This window comes from Macaca mulatta, chromosome 16 (genome assembly GCF_049350105.2).
Source record: "Macaca mulatta isolate MMU2019108-1 chromosome 16, T2T-MMU8v2.0, whole genome shotgun sequence".
Lineage (NCBI taxonomy): Eukaryota > Metazoa > Chordata > Mammalia > Primates > Cercopithecidae > Macaca > Macaca mulatta.
Genome location: NC_133421.1, coordinates 6011228 through 6033023, shown reverse-complemented (window position 1 = coordinate 6033023; position 21796 = coordinate 6011228). Strand labels below are relative to the sequence as shown.

Below are 21796 nucleotides of genomic sequence, written 5' to 3'. Positions count from 1 at the left end.
CGATGACTTCAAGGTCCAGGATTTGCCTCTGCCTCCAGGAAGCCTTCCCCTGACTTCCTACCACATAGAGCTCCTGGTAGAGGGAGAACATGCCTCCACATGCAGATGGGCATCTAAGGTCTCTGGGAAGTCCTGGGCAGTTCCCAGGACACAGGAAGCTTTGGATAACACGGCCTGCCCCCATCCCACCACTGCCCGACGCTCAAGCTTGGGTCCAAGGCCAAATTCCAGGAAAAAGACCAGAAAGAACCTTCCCAAGGAGCAGGGCTTCCTGCAGGCTGCGAGGCCCAAGGTCGGACCCTGTCTGAGCCTTTCTGGCTTGCTTTCCCTCTTCCGGGCCTGGAAGCGGCCACAGCCACAGGAGGGCAAGATCCCACTGGCTGCTGGCACGGGAAGCGTGTGTCACAGCAGCTCGGCAGGTCGCCTCAGATTTTCCTTTGGGCTCCAGCATGGCTCGGGCCCACACACCCCTCCCTTCTTAACCACAGCCTTATTTTTAGCCTCTTTCCTGGAGGCTGAGGTTTGGTGGGTCACAGGACGGGACTCACGCCCAGGAGCAGCCTCCCACAGCTCGGGCCAAGCCCACCCCACCAGCCCTGGAACATGCGAAGTGGGGTTCCTACCCCAGATGCAGACCCCAGCCAACACAGCCACAACGCAGGCCTCTCCAGGCAGCGCCCCCAAATCCACAGCCAGAATCATCTCCTGGCCACAGGGTCCTCATCACCCAAGAAAACATTCTGGAACAACATCCACTGACAACAGTTACATACCTTCCAAGACAAGGGAGGTCTCACCTCTTGTCTGAGGCCACCATCCCCTCCTCTGGGCGAACTGTCTCTCGCCTGGCGGGGAGGCTGCGCTGGGTCAGTCCTTGGCTTGGGCCCGTGCATTCAGCCTCTCCCCAGCTTCCAGCTCCCGGACAGCAGCCCACAAACACACCCACACCTCCCTCACCCTGGTGGTGAGGGCAGCTCTGACTTGTCCCCACTACCAGCTGCTCCTTTCCTCTCCTCCTTTCACAGGGGACAGCATTTGTTGTTTTGAGACAGGGTCTTGCTCTCTGACCCAGGCTAAAGTGGCACAAGCACAGCTCACCGCAGCCTCAGCCTTTTGGGCTCCAGCCATCCTCCTGCCTCAGCCTCCCGAGCAGCTGGGACCACAGGCGTGCACCACCACACTCAGCTAAGAAGTTCTGGAGAGTTCTTTCCCTTCCCAAGTCGCTATTCTCACCTCCTTTCCTCCTCTGAAACCAACCACCTGCTGGAGGCTCAACTCCCAGACACTCTCATCCCTGTTTTCCAGCCTCCTGACTCCGATTCCTCGGCTCACCACTGGGTCCCCATTCCCTGAGCGGACCCTGCAGGACACTGCAGGACCCTGGGAGTCAGCCAGGATACCCCTTCGGCTCCCTCTGCCCCATGAATGGGCCCCGGTGATTCTCCATCTGCTTCATCGCCCAGCCTCCTCCCTGGGCTCCCTGCGTCCAGCCCCTGCCAGCCGGCTGGCATCCCTCCTGCTACCTGGTCTCACAAGCCCTTACGAATCTTCTAGAGTTCTAGGTCCCGGCCTGGGCCTCTAGAGACCACAAGACAGTTCCTGGACTCAAGGAGCTAATGCTGTGACCCACTGGTTACCTCTGGCCTCAGAATCACCCATCAGTCCTTCAAGATCCGCTGGCCCAGACCCCTGGCTCAGTAATGGTACCAGTAACAACAATGACAGCGCACATATTGACACGTATCGGCCAACTAGTTTGTGCCAGGCGCTGTTCTACGAGTGTCGGCCCGGTGGGTACGGCTGCCCACTCACACTTAGCAGCACCTTTGCCGCCCAGAATTCCAGCATTTGAGGCCTCCATGACCTGGCCCTAAGCCAGCTCTTCTCCCACCCACAGTGCCCGCCACACACACATACAGCCCCCGACTCCAGGCAAAGGCCAATGCTGCTAGCCCTGACTTTTCACCTCCCTGGACCCCGATTTCTTCCTGGGGAGATCAGTGGTCCCCAAACCTGCCTGAGAATCCCAATGACCTTTAAGGAGGGTGTGTTTATTAAAATACAGCTCCCTGGGGCCCTCCCCAAACCTGCAGAGTCACCCTTTCTAGATGTGGGGCCCAAGAATCTATCAACGCAGTGCCCAGGTGATCGGAAACCACCGGCCGGGCTGCTCCGAGCTCCCTGGAATCGCACATCACAGGCCGCAGGCCTCCCAGCCCTGGCTACCGCCGTGCTTCTTCCTGGGCTGTCACTCTCCAGCCATTAAGACCAGCCTCACCTCTAGGACCCAGATCCAAGGTCGCGTCTACCAGGACGCCTGCCTCTCTCCTCTGAGGCTCTTGGTGAAGCGGTGCCTATAACCTCAAGGGCACCCCCAGAACTGCATGGACTCTGGCCCTGACTTACTCAACAGCTGGCCCCAGACACTCACAGTGATTCCCCATCACTGCTGGTCCTTCAGTAGACCCCAGAGGAGTCAAGCCCCGATTCCAGGACTCCTGGCCTCCTCCTCCCTCCTCCAGCCAGGCCCAATCTGCTGACATCACAGAATCCTCGAAAGGCCAAGGTGTAAGAGGAAACCCACACTGACCACGAGAGCCCTCAGCTCAGGCCAGCCTCAAACACAACATGCCAACAGCGTGATCCTGAGGTCTTTTCCTTCCCAGGCAGCCTAGACAGGGCACCTCAAGCTTGTCCCCACATACCCCCTGCTTTCCCCAAGTACAGTCAGCGTCAGCCCACGTTCACCTTGCCTGAGCCTCTCTCAGAGCAGCAGGCGGCCTAAATTCTCAAGAGCATGGGCTCCAGAACTGGAGCATCTGGGTTTAAATCCTGGTTTTCCCACTTTCTCTGCTGTGTGACCTTGGGTAAATAGCATAACCTCTCTGTGCCAATTTCCTCCTCTGTAATATGGCTGAATTTGAAGACCTGCTTCATTTCATATGGTTGTTGTGAGGTTTAAGTAGATTAATCCACATACAGTGTTTAGAACAGTGCCTGGCACATAGTAGGTACTCAATAAATGTCATAAATGTTATCGTTGGTCATTAACTAGTAGGACAGGACACAGCCCCAGCTATGACTTGAGAACAATGGGGCATTCCCACCTTGGTTTTTCTTTTATCCAAAATGGGGGCAGATGCCTGGAAAGACAAGGCCTAGGGATCTGAACGGATGGGCCCTGATGCCCTTGACCAGTCCCTCTGAGAGGGATCCGGGTCCCCATGTGAGAGGCCTCAGGGCTGGCTTACACTGGGAGTCTTACCCCTGCTCCGGTAATTACAGGGGCCTGAGAACCTGGCTCTGCTGGCCTGGCGCTGGATGGCTAAGGCTGGGAACCCACAGGCCGGCCCCGCCGGCACCCCACCAGCCTAGGGACTGGGCCAAGGCAGTCCCTGAGCCAGTGCCCTGGACTCAGGCACACTCACTCCTACTTATCACTTATCCCACTTATCCCACAGGGCAAGATCCTGCCCCGTCTGCCTGGAGTAGGCTATGTGACCTTCAGGAGCAGCCGGCCCCCACTCTGAGCCTCAGGTTGCCCATTGCAGAAGTGGCCCAGAATCCCAAGACATCCCTGCTGGGTTCGTTTCTGAATCTCAACTGGGTTTGTTCTACATGTGCCGGTCCCCTACCCCCATGCCACCCTGCAAATCTGGGTCATTAATGGCAGAGCAGCTTAGTGATCGTCTCTGCAGGGACCATGAGGATGAGGCCCCCAGCCCAGAGCCTTGGGCCCTTAGAGAAACACCCCTCCCCACTCAAGAGCCTGCCGGCAGACCCTGCTAGCCCTAGAGACACCACCCCGGAGCCCAGCGCGTCCCCCTCCTCCCTGCTGTGTCTCTATGCCAAGAGTGGGCGGGGCCGGGCTGCCGGGCCTCTGGCCTGTGGTTCTAGTCTATCATTTGGGGCCAGCTTTACTGGAACCAGGCTCTCTGCCTTAGTAATTTGGGGGCTTTGTACAGCTACTCCTTCCTCAACTCAGCCTCTCCAGCCCTGTCCTGGCCCAGGGGCTCCCAAGACCACCAGGGGCCAGGGACAAGGTGGCCACAGCCTTATCATGACCCACAGGGGGTGTGGCCAGTGGGTCATGATATGCCAGCCAGACACGGGATAAGGCAGGGGCCTGGGGAAGAGGGTGGGGAAGAGATAAGAGACCTCAGAATGGTTCCCCTCAAGCCCACAAACCCTCAGCCTTCTCCCCACGTGCTGCTTCCGTAGCCGAGGCGGCCAGGGACTGCTGCTCCCCGCCTCACATGGAAGCTGAGATGAAGAAGGTGAGCGGGACAGAGGCTGCAGGAGCCAGGCCGAGCTGGGCCCCAGGCTCCCACATCTGGCCTATGTTCTCCACCTGCACCCCAACAACTCCCCCCCAAAAAAGGCTGCAAGTAGTCACCCCTCAACATCCACACCAGCTGTCCTCACACGGGTGCCAGAAACAGCTGTGTGACCGAGCAGCCCCACCCCTCCCCAGGCACAGCCCTCTTCAGTTTACAAAGCCTCATCCTGCTCTTCGCCTCCTGGAAGCCCATTCAGGAACCCCATGCCCGACAGTGAAGGAATCATGAAGACCTCATGGCTCTAGGAGTGGGAGTGGGGACACCCTAGCAAGGGCTCCAAGAAGGCAGAGGAAAGCCAGAGGCAGGAGGACAGGACCCTGTCCCCAGCCTCCAAGCTCTGGCTAGTGCCTCCTTCCAGGTTTATTTCTTGCTCCAGTGCTGATGCTCTACCCTCATCTCCCCTATGGCCCTACTCACCCACCTCCCAGCCACCAGGCGAGGACCAGGCCCAGAGCAGACCGGTGCTCTTCCTCACACGGCCTCACTGTGTGACCCGGGCAGCCCTATCTGCAGAAGAGACAGGGCAAAGCTGCCACTGTGCCCTCCTGAATGTAGAAAAGCTGCTCTGCCCAGCTTGGGGGTTGGGCGGCCTCATTGTCAGGGCTGAGGACTGGGTAGACAGGGACTACGGCTGACTACATCCTCCCATTTCCTTCCTGGAGACTCAGGCCCTGAGGCTCATTGTGAGCCCTGGTCAGAACAAAGAGACAGCACCAGCCACTGTCGGAGAAACCCTGATGTCAGTACAGGGGCCTGGTCCCTCACCTGATCTGTCCAAACCTACCAGTGCCCTTTCAGCCCAGAAGGATGTGCTTTGGGTCAGGCAGGTATGAGTCAACCCAAGTCTCAGTCAACTGAGTCTGTGACTCAGTCAACAGGGCTCAAGCCTGGGGCAGTCTCCTATGCATGCAGGGGTCCCAGGTGTGACCCGGCTCTGCCCCTCATGGCTACAGGGGGATGGTGAGCCTCCTTGGGGATGGGTGCTGTGATGGAGACGAGCAGAGTACAGTTCGAAACCAGGAGTTAGGCACTCGGTTCAGCCCAGAGCACGGGAGAGGGCATCCTGGAAAGAGGACACCGCTGAGACCCACCAGGGGCAAGCTTGGTTGGCTACTGCAGCTCCTGGGAAGCAGATCTGGTTGTCCTGGGGAAGGGAGGTGCAGGCAGAGCCAGCGACCAGCAGACTAGAGTTCCTGAGACCAGGTGCCCCACACTATCCTTGGGAGCAAGACACTGACAACAGCAAGAGAGGGACAAAAATCATCTCTCGTGGATTCAGGAATCAGAGAGAGTCAGAATTTGCCTCCAGTCACACAGTAAAGCTGGCAAAGGCTGGCAGAGCCAGGAACACGAAGCTCAGCCCAGAAGACATTCGGAACCCACAAGGGAGCCCAGCCTCAGAAGCCTAGGGATCGGGCCAGTGTCCTACTGGCCTCCCTCACTCTCATCCCCCTTCTACCTTCAAGATTTCAGGCCCCTACAGGCAGAAACAAAAGCCACTTCCTACTGCGGCAGGATCCGGGGAAGGGCCAAGGAGTTCCTCCTCTGCGCAGCTCTGAACAGGGCAGCCTCCCTCTCAGGGCCTGCAGCCTCCCTCTCAGAACAGGCCTGCAGACCTGCAGCCTTCCTGCCTCATCCACCAAATAAGAAAGAGGCACAGGCCAGGGCCATCACTGGTCCAGGGCCCCAGACAAAGGTACTGTTTCAAGGCACTTCCTCTGACGGATCAACAACACAGCGGAGGGGCTGGCAGAGCCTGCTGGAAGGTGCGTTGAAGAGGAAGCAGGAGCAAGGAAGAGGGCAGCAGGCGGTTAGTCACAAGGGCGCTGGTATTCTAGGCCACCTGGCCCTTCACCTGGGTGCTGAGCCTGCCAGTCAGACACTCTGGGTGCCCTGCCCCTCAGACCTTAGCTGGGGTTTCCCCACAGTGCAGACGTGGCAGTGGCCAGGACAGGGCCACCTAAGAGGGAAGGCAGGTGCACCGTTTATCCTTAAGGCAGCCATTCTTATCTAAAGAGAGAGCCACAGAGCCACAAGATAGGGCCTGGCTTAGCCCCTACCCACCAGGTGACCCTGTAAAAGACCCTGGGCCTCAGTTTCCCCATCTTTCAATTCTGGATAGACTTAACAGGACAGACCAAAAGAAAAGGCCAATAGGAGAGTGAGCCCCAGCCTGGCGCCCCCTCCTCCTGCACCCAGCTCAGCTGCTCCAGGGAAGCCCCCAAGTCCCTCTCGGCTTGTGTTCCCAGCTGGGTCCCTATGCTCATCGCTCCTTCTGGGTTTGTGTTAGTGAGCAGTTGCCATGGATACCAGTCTCAGCTTCTTTGGCAGAAAAGGACTCCCCCAGGGCAAGGCTTTGCCTTTCCTCAACAGCCCCCACTCCACCCAACTCCAGGTGCCCAGGCTGCCCTCGGCTGGATCAAAAGGAAAGAAAATAGGTCTTGAGAAGAGAACAGGTACCCCACAGAAGTTGGGGAAGGATCTGAGTTCCCAAATAGTCACTCACCAACCGTAAACAAGGCCGGGGCCAGCTCCCTCTTGCGGGGCCTGGTTCCAGGAACAAAATGCTGCCACCTACACCCTCAGCTCTGCTTCCATTGCACAGAGGAAAGAACGGCAGCCTGGGGGGCAGAGGTGGCTCTGGCACCAGGAAGCAGAGCTGGTTAGAGGGGGCGTGAGACCCCCGTCTGAGGGACTACCTCCTTCTCCTGACCTGGCAGTGAGGAGTGGGCTGAGAATGCAGAGTGGGTGGCTGCTAGGCTGGTAGGGACCATGGGAGCAGCAGCCAGGTGCCCTAGAGGAGCTCAAACTGCCTTGGCTCAATTAAACTGAATTTCATCTACCCAAAGGGCTCTTGCCTGAGCCAGCAGAGCCTCTGCGTTCCGGGCCACAAGCAAGGGTCATGCCCCGACCTCCACCCGGGGTTCCTGGGGCTGCAGAGGATGCTGCACTGGCTGCTATGGCCCTGCTCCGCCCCGCGTGTGACCTTGGGTAAGTGTCTTTGTTCTCTGGACGGCTGTGTTCCCATCTGCACAAGGAGGTGCAAGGAAGGAATTAGAAGAGGTTTCTGGGCTACCTCAATTTCATCCAATTGAAGCAATGCTCAGTAAGCAGAGCAAGCACGGGAGCCTGGCCCTCCTCACCCGCTCTGAGGCCTGCTGCCCTCAGGGAGTTCTCATGGGGCGGAGGAGAGGCCGTAATTAGCAGGTTCACCGGGTGGCGCTGGGAATGCTTGTGCAGAGGCAGAAGCTACTAGAGTTCCCAGGATGGAGACCAGCCCTGTGGAGAAGGGAGGGGTTCGCAAAGGTGTCCTGAAAAGGACTGTCATAAACAGAACAAAAAAACAGAACGACAAAAAAAATAATAATAATAAAACAGGAAGGGCATCGTGGCCAGGGGCCCAGCTTGAGCAGAGGCACGAAGGAGAAGGCAGCTGGCACTCGTGAAGCCCTCCGAGGAATCTGGCCCCGTCCCAGGTGCTCGAGATACAGTCTCATTTATCCCACGCAACCCGGGAGGCGGGCGGGAGGGGAATGATCACACCGAAGGCTCAGGTGATGTCTTCAAGGTCACACGGCTGGGAAGCGGAAGAGCCTTGCCTCGAACTTGGTCAGGAAAGACTCTAGACCTGCATTGTCCACTCTAGTGGCCCCTGGCCACCATGACATTGACATGTGCTGTGAATGGAAAATACACACACTGGGTTTCAAAGACTTAGTATGAAAAAGGAGGCAAAATATCCCATTAACAACACATATATATGTGTGTGTGTATGTATTTTTTTTTTTTTTTGAGACAGAGTCTCACTCTGTTGCCCAGGGTGGAGTGCAGTGGCGCGATCTTGGCTCACTGCAACCTCTACCTCCTGGGTTCAAGCGATTCTCCTGCCTCAGCTTCCCAAGTAGCTGAGACTACAGGTGTGCACCACCATGCCAGCTAATTTTTGTATTTAGTAGAGACGGGGTTTCACCAGGTTGACCAGGCTGGTCTCGAACTTCCGACCTCAGGTGATCCTCCCAAAGTGCTGGGTTTACAGGCATGAGCCACCGCACCTGGCCCTAACAACTTTTATATTGATTACATGTTGAAATATGTTGGATATAATGAGTTAAATAAAATATATTATGAATTAATCACACCTATTTCTTGTACTATTTTCATTCAGCTACCAGAAAATTTGACATGAATATGTGGCTTACATTATATTCCTTTTGGACAAAGCTGGTCTATACTATGAAAAAACAGATTTTAAGGACAGATTTAAAGGAGGAGAGTGGGACCTCCCTTCATTCTCTAGTGGGGAACTGACGCCAGGTAGGTGCAAACATTGAAGACTGAGCAACGGAGTGTCTACATCGCCGCCTCTGTCCCAGCCGGGCCAGCCAGCAACAGGTGCACTCAGGCCTGGGATGAGCACTCCCCTGACCCTAGCACATCAAGCCATAGTAGTTACCATAGAGATAATAAATATTCCTAAAAACTGAACTTGGGGAAGTGGAGATGGGGAAATCTACCAGAGAGAGAGGGGCAACCAGGCTTATCCGGAGAGGAAACGTGTGTCTGTTGTGTGCTGGGGGTGGGGTGGTGCGTGAGCTCCCATCCCAGGCCAGGAGAGGGAGGGAGGCACAGCCCAGGCGGGTGTTTGCACAGGGCTTTCCAGGCCTTCCTCCCTAACTGCCCGCCCCACGCCCCTCTTAGCCACCACTCCCCACTTCCTTTTACCAATTCACCACAAATTTCCTATCTCATTCCCCCGTTCTGACAATCTAACTCTGAGACCCGCTTAGAGGTGGGAGCAGATTAAGCGCCAGCCCTCCCTGATTCCACCCTCTGGCTCTGCCCCTGGCAGAGGCAGTTCCCCTAAGAACGTCAAAGGGGGTGGTCTGGGGCTGGAAAAAAACAAGTTGGAGAGCGCTACAGTGCCAGAAGTAGTACCATTCATTCTTCAGCTGCGAAAGGGTGGGAAGACCTCCTCCCAGGCAGAGCCTCACTGTTAGATCTAACACCAGCTTTACCAGTCGCTTTCCTGGCCATCTTGGACGGGGGCTGTACAGGGACCTTGGTCCCCCCCATCTATGTACGGAATTTTGAACTGACTACAAGTCCCAGCTATTCTCTGATTTCTCCCCCAAAGGGTGGCACTTACGCTCCCAGGTCCCTGGCGGCATGGTGTATGCACCACAACCGTTGGCGTTCTTGGGAGGTGCTCAATATTCCTGCTCGCTAGACCAAAGTAAGTATCTCTTTGGGACTGCTCGACCCAGAAACGGATGCCACTGGTACCCACTTCCAACTTCCTCCAGTGGAATGACAGAGAGCCAAGGGGGTTTGAAAGAAGGAATGGGGGGAGGGGGAAGCCTCTGCCCTCCTATCAGAATTCTTCCCTTCCATTTGACACAAAACTCCATTCAACAGAGGGGGAGACTGAGGCCCGGAGAAAGGCACCAGGTGGTGTGTGGTTTATGCCCGGGCTCTCTTCTCTCAACTGCCGCAAAGTTCTCTTTAGAGTCTGTCCAAAATAAATCCTTCCCTCTCTCTTCTCTCTCTCCTCTCTCTCTCTCTGTTGTGTGTGTGTGTTTGGTAGCTCCAGATTTTACTAAGCTATAGTTAGGCAGTTTCTGGGCCAGCATGCCGGGCACACAGTACTGCTCTCCTCCTGCAGGGAGCCCCTACCTATGCCAGTCTGGCCAAAGTCCTTCCCTCTCAAGGCGCCACCATTCCCAACCAGTAGTAGCTCAGTCTAGGGCAAATTCTTACCCCTAGAGCCACCCCTAAGAGCTGGGGAGGGGAGCCAGCAGAAGGAAATTCCAGAACCACGTGCGTCCCCCAAAGGCCCAATGATCAATCAACTCACAAACGAGCAAACAGACCTAAACACACGCTGAGACTGGCCCAAGGTCACACACCAAGCACATTAGGAGCAAATCCGGGGCTAGAACCCAGTTGTTCTATCGATCCCAATCCCGTCCCCAAGGCTGATTCCCAGAGATGCTCCCTGAGGTTGAGGCTCCACGTCTCTAGCTTCAGAGGCCTGCGCCCTACCCTACACCCCAAGCACCACAGGGCGGGGGGAGGCGTCTTCAGGCCTCTGTACAGGGCCAGCTGCAAACCGCAGCCTGGGTCCCCAGGCGCCGCGGACCCGCCCCGCCCCTCCCTCCGCTCCCCGCAGCCCGGAGCCTTTGTCAGCCACGCGCTCACACACACAACCGCGCCGCCACGCGCACACACACCCGGTCTCCCCAGCCCACACCCGCAAGGGGCGCGCGCACTCGCCGCACGCACGCAGGGGGGTGGAGGCGGCGGAGAAAGGAAGGAACTGACGGGCCATGGACGGACAGACCGCCTGGGCTGGGGGAAGGGAAGGAGGCCCGGGAACCTGCAGCTGGGGTCGGAGGGGGCGCACAGACAAGGAGGCAGAGAGACGCAGAGGAGACTCTTGGAGAAGAGGACAACGGATGAGCCGTCAAGGGCTGGCGAGGACGCGCGGGCTGCTCCAGGGGTGGGGACGCACCTAACCCTTGGCCCCGGGTGTGTATGAGCGGGGAGCTGGATTGTACCCGTGGAGCACGGAGGCATCCCTTGCCCAGTTGTGCCTGAGCAGAGGGTCCGTAGGGACCTCACGTAGGTCCTGGAGATAGTAGGCCTGGGACCAAAAGCTCTCTGGGGTACCTCCCTCGAGGCGGGTGGTGGGATGGGGTGGGGTCCTGGTCCTCGGGCTGGGTGGGGCCCCCGCTCACCTGCCACGGTGTACCTGTCCAGGTAGTTGAGCACGTTGCCCAAGCTGAGGATAGCGGCGGCTGCCCCCCGCCCGCGGCCCAAGCTGGCCGGTTTGGGCTGCTGCGCGCCGGGGCCCTTTGCAGTAGCTGCGCAGCCGGGGGTGCCAGGGGTGCCGGGGGGTCCGGTCGGGGCCCGCCTTACGCTGCCCGACAGCGTCTGCACCTCATCGTCCGCGGCCGAGACTCCAGCGCCGCCCGCGCCCCGCGCCCCGCAGCAACCGCTACCGCCAGCCCCTCGCTGCGCCCCCCGGCGCCGGCGCCGCCGCTCCGCGTCCGCCTCCTCCTCCTCCGCGCCGCCCGCCGCCGCCGAGGCGCATTCCAGGCACATCATGCCGGCCGGGATCGGGGCGGCGGGAGGCGCGGGGGGCGCGGGGCCCAGCTTGGGCCCGCTCAGCGCGTGTGTGCGCCGCGGAGCCGCCGCTGCACCATCCCGGTCGGGCCCCGTCGGCTCCTGCGCTCCGACCCCGGCTGCGGCGCCGCCACCGCTCAGCTCGATGCGCCGCCGTCGCCGCCGCGGCTCTGACAGCTGCGGCCCGGCCCCGCCCACCGGGCCCGCGCCCAATCAGCTCCGGGCTCGGGCCACAGCCCCGCCCCGCACGTGCTGCCCCGGGGATGGGCGCCCCGGGGCGAGGGGCCCGAGCGGCAGAGCCCCTCCCGCTAACGGGGGCGCAGTCACGCCGGGGCCGCCCGGCCGTGAACGCCCGCGGGGAGCGGAAGAAGGTTTGCTCCGGCTACGGAGCTGGGAGCAGGGTGCTAGTGACGGGGCTCCCAGCACCTACTCAGTACCCTTCACCCAACCCCTGCCTCGGGCATGGACTGCCGGGGGAGGCTCTGGGAGCCGGGCCGAGGGCTTGAGCCTAGCGTATTTGGGCGAACTGGAGGGAGGAGTCTCAGATAACTAAAGTCAGGGGCGCCGGTTGGAGAGCCGGTGGCTCCTCCGATGCTCACATGCCCCGATTTAAACAGTTCAGGGAGGGCCCAGAACCTAGACCTCCACCAGTCATGGTGGGCTGTGTCGCCCATCTCCCCAGGGCAAACCAGATCCAGCCCCCAATCTACTCCCGACCCATTCCTGTGTAGGCACCAGGACCCTACCCTTGCCCCACAGAGTGGCCGGCAGCCCCTGGCAGGGAGAACCAGGGCTCTGATTGGCGCCCAACAGAAACAGGATATTCAGAAGGGCCCTTCTCTCCTGAGTGACCACATCTCCAAGCTTCAGACTTCCAGGTACATGCTAGCAAGGGTACAAAGCCCGCAGTGGCAGACAGGAGGCGGGTCCCAGCTCAGCTGTGCCCTGGTGTGTGGCATGACCCTGAACATGACACCCATTCTCTGGGTCTCCGTTTCTGTATCTGGGGGCAGATGGCAGGATGGGATTCAGTCTGGAATCCATGGGTGGTCACTTCCCCTTGGTGGGACGGTGCAGGGGTCTGCCTCCTACAGAGAGTGGCTGGGGAGCTTCTGCGTTCCTGACATCTCATCACGGTTTCTCCCCTCCTCAGGTGCTGTGTCTCTGTGATGATCTCCCCTTTCCCTCCCCCATTCACCTGTCTGGGGCTTTAATTGAAATTAAAATCCTGTACAAAGTGCAGAGGACAGAATGTTAGAACTGGACAGACCCTCGGAAACCAGTTAATTATTCCCTGTGTTTCACAGACAAGTCCCAGGGCACGGATGTGACCCATTATGAACAGGCAGTGAGTCTGTGGCAGGGCTGGAGCTGCCCTGGGCTCTGGCATTATCCCCGAGGGCTGGAGCTCAGTCCTCACCACAGGCTTTTCTGGATCCCACGTCCGCAGGCAGGTGCATCTGATGAAGCTGTCGGCCACAGTGAGTCATGGCATAACCAACGGGTGACGCAGCACGAGGCACCCCCCGCCCCCCTCCACTGTCTCTTGTGAGCAGAGTTAATCCCCAAGCTGGTGTTTCTTGGCGCCTTCGAGGTGTATTTTAAATTCTGCAAAGTGACTAAAAATATGCTTCAGCGTGCTGGGTATGAATGACTGTGACGGGAGGGTTAGGAAAACAGATTTCATTCTGAAAGTTACCTGCTGCCTCTTTCCAGCTTGCTGAGCTCAGGCCTGCAAAGGCGGATGGGGGGAGTTCCCCATGGTGGCCTGGCATGACGGGTGATTAACAAGCAAGGACAGAGCTAGGAGCTCCATGGGGCTAGAACCCAGTCCCAGCAATGATCCTCATAAGTGTGTGATGGTGCTAGCAGGTGGACAGAGTCCAGCTGTGGGAGGCTGCCCAGCTGTGGAACTGTGTCTAGTGGTGAAGGAGGCACAACCACGGCTCTAGACCCAACCCCAGGGTCCCCTTCCCATGCCTCAAAACTCATCGTTTTGGCCACAGTCCTGTCCAGGGGCACACTTTCGGCCTTGACAGAAAGGGGAGCATTCTCTTTCGACTGCCTTCCCTTTTCACCACTGGGATGGTCCCAGAACAGGGGAAGAGGGTGGCACGAGCCTTTCAAACCTGGGGGACCTCTGGGCTGCCACCAAGCCAGCCAGCCATTCCCACTGTGTTTCGCTGGGGATCCAACTCAAAGGCAGTCTCTAGAATAGGTCCTTGTGTGGGATAAGGGGCCACCAAGGGCAGAGGGACAGGGAGGACAAGAAGCCCTTTCTGGTCGTGCAGCCCGGGACAAATCCCTGCAGCCTTCTGAGACGCTCTGGCACTATCCTGGGCCATCAGACAGGACTGGTAGGGTTCTTTCCTCCGTCTCGCCAGTGAAGAAACTGAGGCCCAGGGAAAAGAAGTCATTTGCCCAAGGTTGAACACCTGGTAAATGACAGCGCCTGGACTAAACCCAGCTGTGTCTGCCGTCTAATCCAGCACTTCCTCCACTGCCCCGCACGCTGCCTTCCGCCTGGGCGGGATTCTGCTTCCTCGTCAGTATAACAGGAGGCTGAACTCCGTGGCTAAAGGACCTTCTGATATTCATTCATTAGGTCTAGATCACAGCTTCAAAAACAAATGGGGGCCGGGTGCGGTGGCTCATGCCTATAATCCAGCACTTTGGGAGGCCGAGGTGGGTGGATCACCTGAGGTCAGGAGTCCGAAACCAGCCTGACCAACATGGTGAAACCCTGTCTCTACTAAAAATACAAAAATTAGCCGGGCATGGTGGTGCGTACCTGTAATCCCAGCTACTTAGGAAGCTGAGGCAGGAGAATTGCTTGAACTTGGGAGGCGGAGGTTGCAGTGAGCCGAGATCATGCCGCTGCATTCCAGCCTGGGTGACAGAGTGAGACTCTGTCTCAAAAAGAAAAAAAAAAAAAAAAGTGGGGTGGGGGGCAGGGGAAGGAAAGAAAAAGAAAACACACACACACACAAAAAGAAAAAAATGGGGCACAGGACATTAATGGCCATTATTCAAAGAGCATGTATATTTGGGAAGTAGTGGGATAAACACAGAAAAGTAGGTTTCCTTACTCAGAGACTTTTCAGAGCCTTTACTATGAGAATGGACACTCTGAATCTCCCAGAGGGAGATGTAGGATGCCACGTTCCCAGGTGTATGTGACCACAGAATGTCTTGCAAGACGAGAGCTCTGCAGGACACTCGGAGAAATACTGGCCTAGAATGCACTTGCTCCTCCCTGGCTGGTAATTGGGAGCTCAGCCCATCTGCCCTCTGCCCATCCTCCCACATGGGAGTGTCTCCAGGGCCCAGGCCTCTGTTGCTTCCCTTCCCCCTTGGCAGCTTCTGCCTTGGCAGCCTCTCACCTAGGCCTGAACTTTACTTTTTTTGAAAAAATTTTTAAGAGGCAGGGTCTGGGCCGGGCGCGGTGGCTCACGCCTGTAATCCCAGCACTTTGGGAGGCCAAGATGGGTGGATCACAAGGTCAGGAGATCGAGACCATCCTGGCTAACACGGTGAAACCCTGTCTCTACTGAAAAATACAAAAAAACTAGCCAGGTGACGTGGCGGGCGCCTGTAGTCCCAGCTACTCGGGAGGCTGAGGCGCGAGAATGGTGTAAACCTGGGAGGCGGAGCTTGCAGTGAGCCGAGATCCGGCCACTGCACTCCAGCCTGGGTGACAGAGCGAGACTCCGTCTCAAAAAAAAAAAAAAAAGAGGCAGGGTCTTTGTCTCACCCAGGCTGGAATGCAGTGTGCAACCATAGCTCATGGTAACTTTGAACTCTTGGGCTCAAGAAGGGGCTTCCTGATGCTGGGCGCAGTGGCTCGTGCCTGTAATCCCAGCACTTTGGGAGGCCAAGGTGGGCAGATCACTTGAGGTCAGGAATTCAAGATCAGCCTGGCCAACATGGAGAAACCCCATCTTTAATAAAAATACAAAATTAGCTGGGTGTGGTGGTGTGCGCCTGTAATCCCAGCTACTTGGGAGGAGAATGGCTTGAACCCAGGAGGCAGAGGTTGTAGTGAGCCAAGATCACACCACTGCACTCCAGCCTGAGTGACAGAGTGAGACTCTGTCTCAAAACAACAACAACAAAAAGAAACACACAGAGAGCCAAGACAGAGAGGAGCAAAGACAGAGAAACAGAGACTTTCATATTCCAGCCTGGGCGACAGAGCAAGACTCTGTCTCAGGGAGAAAAAATAATAATTAAAAAAAAAAAAAAAAATATATATATATATATATATAAGAGTCTTCCTTTCCTGAGGGTCCACACCTCAGCCTCCTGAAAGGCTGGGACTATAAGCGTGCACCACCACACTCAGCATTTTTTTTTTTTTAGGGAAAGGGTCTCACTATGTTGACCAGGCTGGTCTCAAACTCGGGCTCAAGTGATCCTCCCACCTCAGCCTACCAAAATGCTGGGGTTAGAGGCATGAGCCACCGTGAGCAGCCATGGCCTCAACTTTCAGTGATCATCCATGTGACTATGACACCCCAACCTCCGTCTCTAGACAGGGCCTCATCTCCAAACACGAGATCCATATATGGTCTCCTACATACACCTCCCACCAGACATCCCACACGTACCTTAGACTCAGCACATTTGGAAATGAACTTGTCATCCTTCCCCCAACCTGCTCCCACTCTGGTATCACTTATCATTTGTCAAAAAGCACCATCATCCATGCTGTCGCCAAGCAGGAAGCCTGGGGGCCACGTGGGTCTCCTTCTCCTCAACACCCACATCTAAGGGCTTTCAATTTCCTCTCTTGAACATCTCCCCATGTCCACATTGCCTACTGGCTTAGCTCAGGCATCTCTGTGTCTCACCTGGACCCTTGTAAAGCTCAACATCACCTGTTCCCACATCCCCCTCCAGTTTTTTGTTTGTTTGTTTTGTTTTGTTTGTTTGTTTTTTGAGACAGAGTCTTGCTCTGTCCCCCAGGCTGGAGTGCAATGGCACAGTCTCGGCTTACTGCAACCTCCACCTCCTGGGTTCAAGCAATTTTCCTGTCTCAGCCTCCTGAGTAGCTGGGATTACAGGTGCGTACCACCATGCCTGGCTAATTTTTTTCTTTTTTTTTTGGTAGAGACGGGGCTTCATCATGTTGGCCAGGTTGGTCTTGAACTCCTGGCCTCAAGTGATCCATGCACCTTGGCCTCCTAAAGTGCTGGGATTACAGGCTTGAGCCACTGCGCCCGGCCGGCCTTCCAGTCGTTTCTCCATATTGCTTGACGGTCACTTTCTGAATCCCACAAAGGACCTCATCACTACCTTGAGTGAAACCTTTCTAAGGCTCTTCACTGGCTATAGGGTTAAAAATGTCTGCGTTCCTGGCCAGACGCGGTGGCTCACGCCTGTAATCCCAGCACTTTGGGAGGTCCAGGTGGGCGGATCACGAGGTCAGGAGTTTCACCTCGCTAACACGGTGAAACCCCGTCTCTACTAAAAATAGAAAAACAAAATTAGCCAGGCGTGGTGGCGGGCCCCTGTAGTCCCACCTACTCAGGAGGCTGAGGCGGGAGAATGGCGTGAACCCAGGAGGCGGAGCTTGTAGTGAGCCGAGATCGCGCCACTGCACTCCAGCCTGGGTGACAGAGTGAGACTCTGTCCATCTCAAAAAAAAAAAAGAAAAAGAAAAAAATAATGTCTACGTTTCTTAATGATCTCTAAGAGCCTTCACAACGTTTCACAACCCATGACCATCTCCAGCCTCAGATCCTACGACCCATCTCTCAGAATTACACTGAACATGGAGCTTCCTGAACTCATACTTCCGGGAGACTGGGGGAGGGGCAAGCATTGGGGCACTTTTCTATAGCCCCTGTCCTCCCGTCAACAAAAAAGCCCTTGTCCCACTAGCACAATGATGATTCAGGACCACGGAGAGCATCCACGTGCCACCCCTGACCCCCCGACCCTGACTGAGGCAGGCTCTGCCTGTGCCGCCTATTCACTCTCTCTCCCTACTTGTCCTTCAGGAACCCAGCACAGAAACAGCTTCCTCCAGGAAGCCTTCCCTGGCCCACCTGAACAATCATTTTCTCCTCTGGGCTATTGAGCAACCTGTATATCCTTACATCACACCAACGCTGTGCTGATTTTTGTCTGAGAAAGAATCTGTTCCCCGTCCTTCACCAACAGACCGTAAGCCTCGAGGGCCCATACCCTTTCTGATTCATCTCCACGAGCCAGTACAGAGGAGGTGCTCAAAGAATGTTTGTTGATTGAGTAAATGATGTTTAGCAGGTGCCCAGGAAATGTACATTGATTTGCATCATGTGTCTGTTGCTCTGAATGACGCAGAAACGAGATTCCTCTCCTGGTCCCTCTGGAAAAGGCATTTTCTTCCTGATTGACTCCACCCTCCATTCGCTTCCACCTGCTATTTGCCTCCACCCTTTGATTAGCCTTCCCGGCAGGTCACCACCCACGGTGGGGAGAAGGCACCTCCTCTCTGCTCTTGCTGTTGCCAAGCTGGGGACTGGTTGGGGCCCCCGTTCCCTCCCCCAGCCCGAGCCTGCCTTTGCTCAGAACACTTCGTCTCTCTCTCTCCTGCTCAGAACAGATGGTTCTGAGTCCCCACTAACACAGAAGTTCCTGTTCTGCCATTTGAACATTTTTAACACTTTCTACATTATAGAAGCTTCAGTCTCCTTTCATCATGGATTCAGACTATCAGAAATAAAGACTTCAGGCCGGGCGCGGTGGCTCAAGCCTGTAATCCCAGCACTTTGGGAGGCCGAGGCAGGCGGATCACAAGGTCAGGAGATCGAGACCACAGTGAAACCCCGTCTCTACTAAAAATACAAAAAAAAAATTAGCCGGGCGCGGTGGCGGGCGCCTGTAGTCCCAGCTACTCAGGAGGCTGAGGCAGGAGAATGGCGTGAACCCAGGAGGCGGAGCTTGCAGTGAGCCGAGATCGCGCCACTGCACTCCAGCCTGGGCAACAGTGTGAGACTCCATCTCAAAAAAAAAAAAAAAAATAAATAAATAAATAAATAAATAAAGACTTCACTGAAGGGCATTGAGTCCAGCCTCTTCGCCATCCCATGGAGACTCTGTGTCTCAGAGATGCCACTGGCCTGCCCAAGATATTGTAGTGGATGCTACCTTTGTTTTCGTTTTCGGTCGTCTTGTTTTCTTTCTTCTTTTTTTTTTTTTTTCTTTTTAAGACAGAGTTTCACTCTTGTTGCCCAGGCGGGAGCGCAATGGCACGATCTTGGCTCACTACAACGTCTGCCTCCCGGGTTCAAGCGATTCTCCTGCTTCAGCCTCCCAAGTAGCTGGGATTATAGGCACACACCACCAAGCCCGGCTAATTTTTGTATTTTTAGTAGAGACGGGGTTTCTCCATGTTGGCTAGGCTGGTCTTGAACTCCTGACCTCAGGTGATCCGCCCGCCTCGGCCTCCCAAAGTGCTGGGATTACAGGCGTGAGCCACCGTGCCCAGCCAGTCATCTTGTTGTAATTCCTGTTTCATTTTGTTTTGGTGCTGAGACTTCCTTCCTCTTCCTAACAGCACCCTGGTCTGCTGATCTTAATGGGGTTATAAATCAAGGCATGGGCATAGAATCCAAGCTAACCCAACTGGAATCTCTTGCCCAAGACTTTAAATCTTGAGGAGGGTGGCAAAAGAATAGGGATAAAATATCTGGAGTTCTGGCACAGACCCCAAAATAATATGGCCCAGGAACCCTGGCTCCTGAATCTCCAACCTTCTCATCAAGTCTTTGAGTTCCTGATGTGCTTTCAATGCATCCTTTGCCTGGTAAAGGTCGTCAGTCTGTTTCTGTTGCATACAACCCCACAACCCAAACTGATATGGTCCACAGGAGTACACGCAGTCACACACCTCTCTGCGTTGAGATAAATCATGACTCCCGGAAACTCCGGCTGCCTGCTGCCAGCTTTGTCTGTAGAGGCTGCATTAGATTAAACAACTTCCCAAGCCCACCAAGGCACAAAGGAAAGTCAAACACTTCAGGGAATGAAACAGACAGACCGATATTTGGGGTGGCAGAGGAACAAGCCAGGGTTAGGGTATGGGAATCCAGACACACAGGTTCAACCCCCTCAACCTTCAGAACGACGTGGAAAAAGAGCTTTTAGGCCAGGCATGGTGGCTCACACCTGTAATTCTAGTACTTTGGGAGGCTGAGGCAGGTGGATTGCCTGAGCTCAAGAGTTCGAGACCATCCTGGTCAACGTGGCAAAACCCTGTCTCTACTAAAAATATGAAAAATTAAGGCTGGGCACAGTGGCTCATGCTTGTAATCCCAGCAGTTTGGGAGGCCAAGGCAGGTGGATTACCTGAGGTTGGGAGTTCGAGACTAGCCTGACCAATGGAGAAACCACATCTCAATTAAAAATACAAAATTAGCTGGGCCTGGTGGATGCCTGTAATCCCAGCTACTTGGAAGGCCGAGGAAGGATAATCGCTTGAACCTGGGAGGCGGAGGTGGCAGTGAGCTGAGATTGCACCATTGCACTCCAGCCTGGGCAACAAGAGTGAAATTCTGTCTCAAAAAAAAAAAAAGCTGGGTGTGGTGGAGTGGTCCTGTAATCCCAGCTACTCGGGAGGCTGAGGCAGGAGAATCTCTTGAACCTGTGAGGCCAAGGTTTCAGTGAGCTGAGATCACACCATTGTACTCCAGCCTGGGCAACAAGAGCAAAACTCCATCTCAAAAAAAAAAAAAAAAAAGCTTTACTAATACCTATTGGTATTGGTTCCGGTAGCTAGCATACCCCCACGTGGCCACACACAAACATGGTGATGCTCACACAGGCATAGGCACACGCACACAGACACACCTCCATGCGTGGATACTACCTGGCAGCTGGAATGCAGGGTATGTCTGGAAAGAGCAATTAACACATAAAGAGAGCCAGGTCAGGCTTAAGGACTCATCCTGCTGAGCAGCATTTTTCCTCCTGTTGACATTCCCAACAAACAAGTCCAGAGTATTAGTGGCTGAGATTACCCAACAAGGGCCCTTTTAGGCAAGGAAGATGTGTTCGTTTACCAGACTCCACTCTAGCCTGAGTGACTGGGTTCCCCCAGGCTGTTATTGTAACCTCGACCCACCAGGACTGGCCCCAAAGAGGCAGGAGGTGGGAGTCTGGGTTGGCTGCAGAGGAGATACTGGTCTCCGTCACTCGCTGCGTCCACCAGCCGCAGAGCTCCCACTCTGCCCCAAGCCACTTTAGACAATAGCTTCCTATGAACTCCCAGCTGGGCATCTCGTGTGGCTCAGCCTTGGAGAGCACCGCCTTGCCCTGCCCAGCAACCCAAATATCAGAATGCACTTGAGTCATAAGAAACTACCTTGGATTATAGGATTAAAGCCCCAGCTCCTCGACCTGCATCTGAAACCCCTCTGATCCCAGACAGCCTCTCGCTTCCTCTCCCCGCTCAATGACACACGCACCCTCCTCTCTGGCCACACCGCACCCCTCCATAACTCATTGCATATCTTCTGCCCCCGCCCTCCCCCTCTTTGTGGGTCCATCCCCTGCCCCTAGAATTCCCTTCCCCCCCACCTCATTACCACCTGCAAAGCCACATCCTTGAAGGCTTCTGGGGCACGGAAGCCCTTACTCTGCCCATAGGTGTGCTGCACTTGCCTGTCCCGCTGTGGGCTGTGAGGTCCAAGGGCAGGGTTGGAGTCTGATTCATTGCTGGACACCCCTATGGGCACTCACTGATACCAATGCATGTTTGTAGAGTGGGCACGAACGAGGTTCCTGTTCTTCCTGTACTGGACTCTGGGTGGGGAGGTGGTGGCTGGTGTTTTTTGTTTGCTTGTTTTTGTTTTTTTTTTTAAGACAAAGTCTCACTGTGTCACCCAGGCTGGAGTGCAGTGGTGCCATCTTCCTTCACGACAAACTCCATGCCCCACCCTCGGGATCAAGCGATCCTCCCACCTCAGCCTCCCAGAGCTGGGACCACAGATGCGGGCCACCACGTCCAGCTAAGTTTTTGTATTTTTTGGCAGAGATGGGGTTTCACCATGTTGCCCAGGCTGGTCTTGAACTCCTGACCTCAAGCAATACACCAGCCTCTGCCTCCCAAAGTGTTGGGATTACAGGCGTGAGTTGCCGTGCCCAGCCGAGTGTTCTGACCCTTGGGCAGCCGTCACTCATTTTCTGGGAGCCTCGCCTCACAAGGGCCCTCCCTGGGGCTGTTGGGAGGAAGGTTCAGACCCTGGAGCTGGGCCTCTGTGGGTCTAGACCCAGCCTGTGCGAATCACATGCCCAGGTTAGAAAGCCACGTCAGCACACCTCCCAGACACAGCCAGGGAGTC

The 21796-nt window shown here is 55.9% G+C and overlaps 2 protein-coding genes across 9 annotated transcripts in view; one reads left to right on the top strand and one right to left on the bottom strand.

Moving 5' to 3' along the window:
* SPNS2 (SPNS lysolipid transporter 2, sphingosine-1-phosphate) overlaps positions 1-11614 on the bottom strand; it is a 41648-nt gene extending 30034 nt beyond the window's left edge. For all 8 annotated transcript variants that reach the window (XR_013405954.1, XR_003723591.2, XR_003723590.2 and 5 more), the window contains exon 1: positions 11078-11614. Coding sequence is in view for 4 of the 8 variants with exons in the window: in XM_028835906.2 (XP_028691739.2) it covers positions 11078-11447 (370 nt within the window). In the remaining 4 variants the exon portion in view is untranslated. The remainder of the gene's footprint in view (positions 1-11077) is intronic.
* On the top strand, positions 11413-12706 carry LOC144335253 (uncharacterized). The gene is made up of 2 exons (XM_077970088.1): positions 11413-12343; positions 12619-12706. Exon 1 carries the CDS (start codon positions 11446-11448, stop codon positions 12016-12018), a length of 573 nt encoding a protein of 190 aa, XP_077826214.1. The 5' UTR covers positions 11413-11445; the 3' UTR covers positions 12019-12343; positions 12619-12706.
* Positions 12707-21796: the final 9090 nt, after the last annotated feature.

Bases quoted from the DNA above. Each gene is read 5' to 3' on its own strand.
- LOC144335253 (XM_077970088.1), top strand. From the start codon at position 11,446: ATGCCGGCCGGGATCGGGGCGGCGGGAGGCGCGGGGGGCGCGGGGCCC.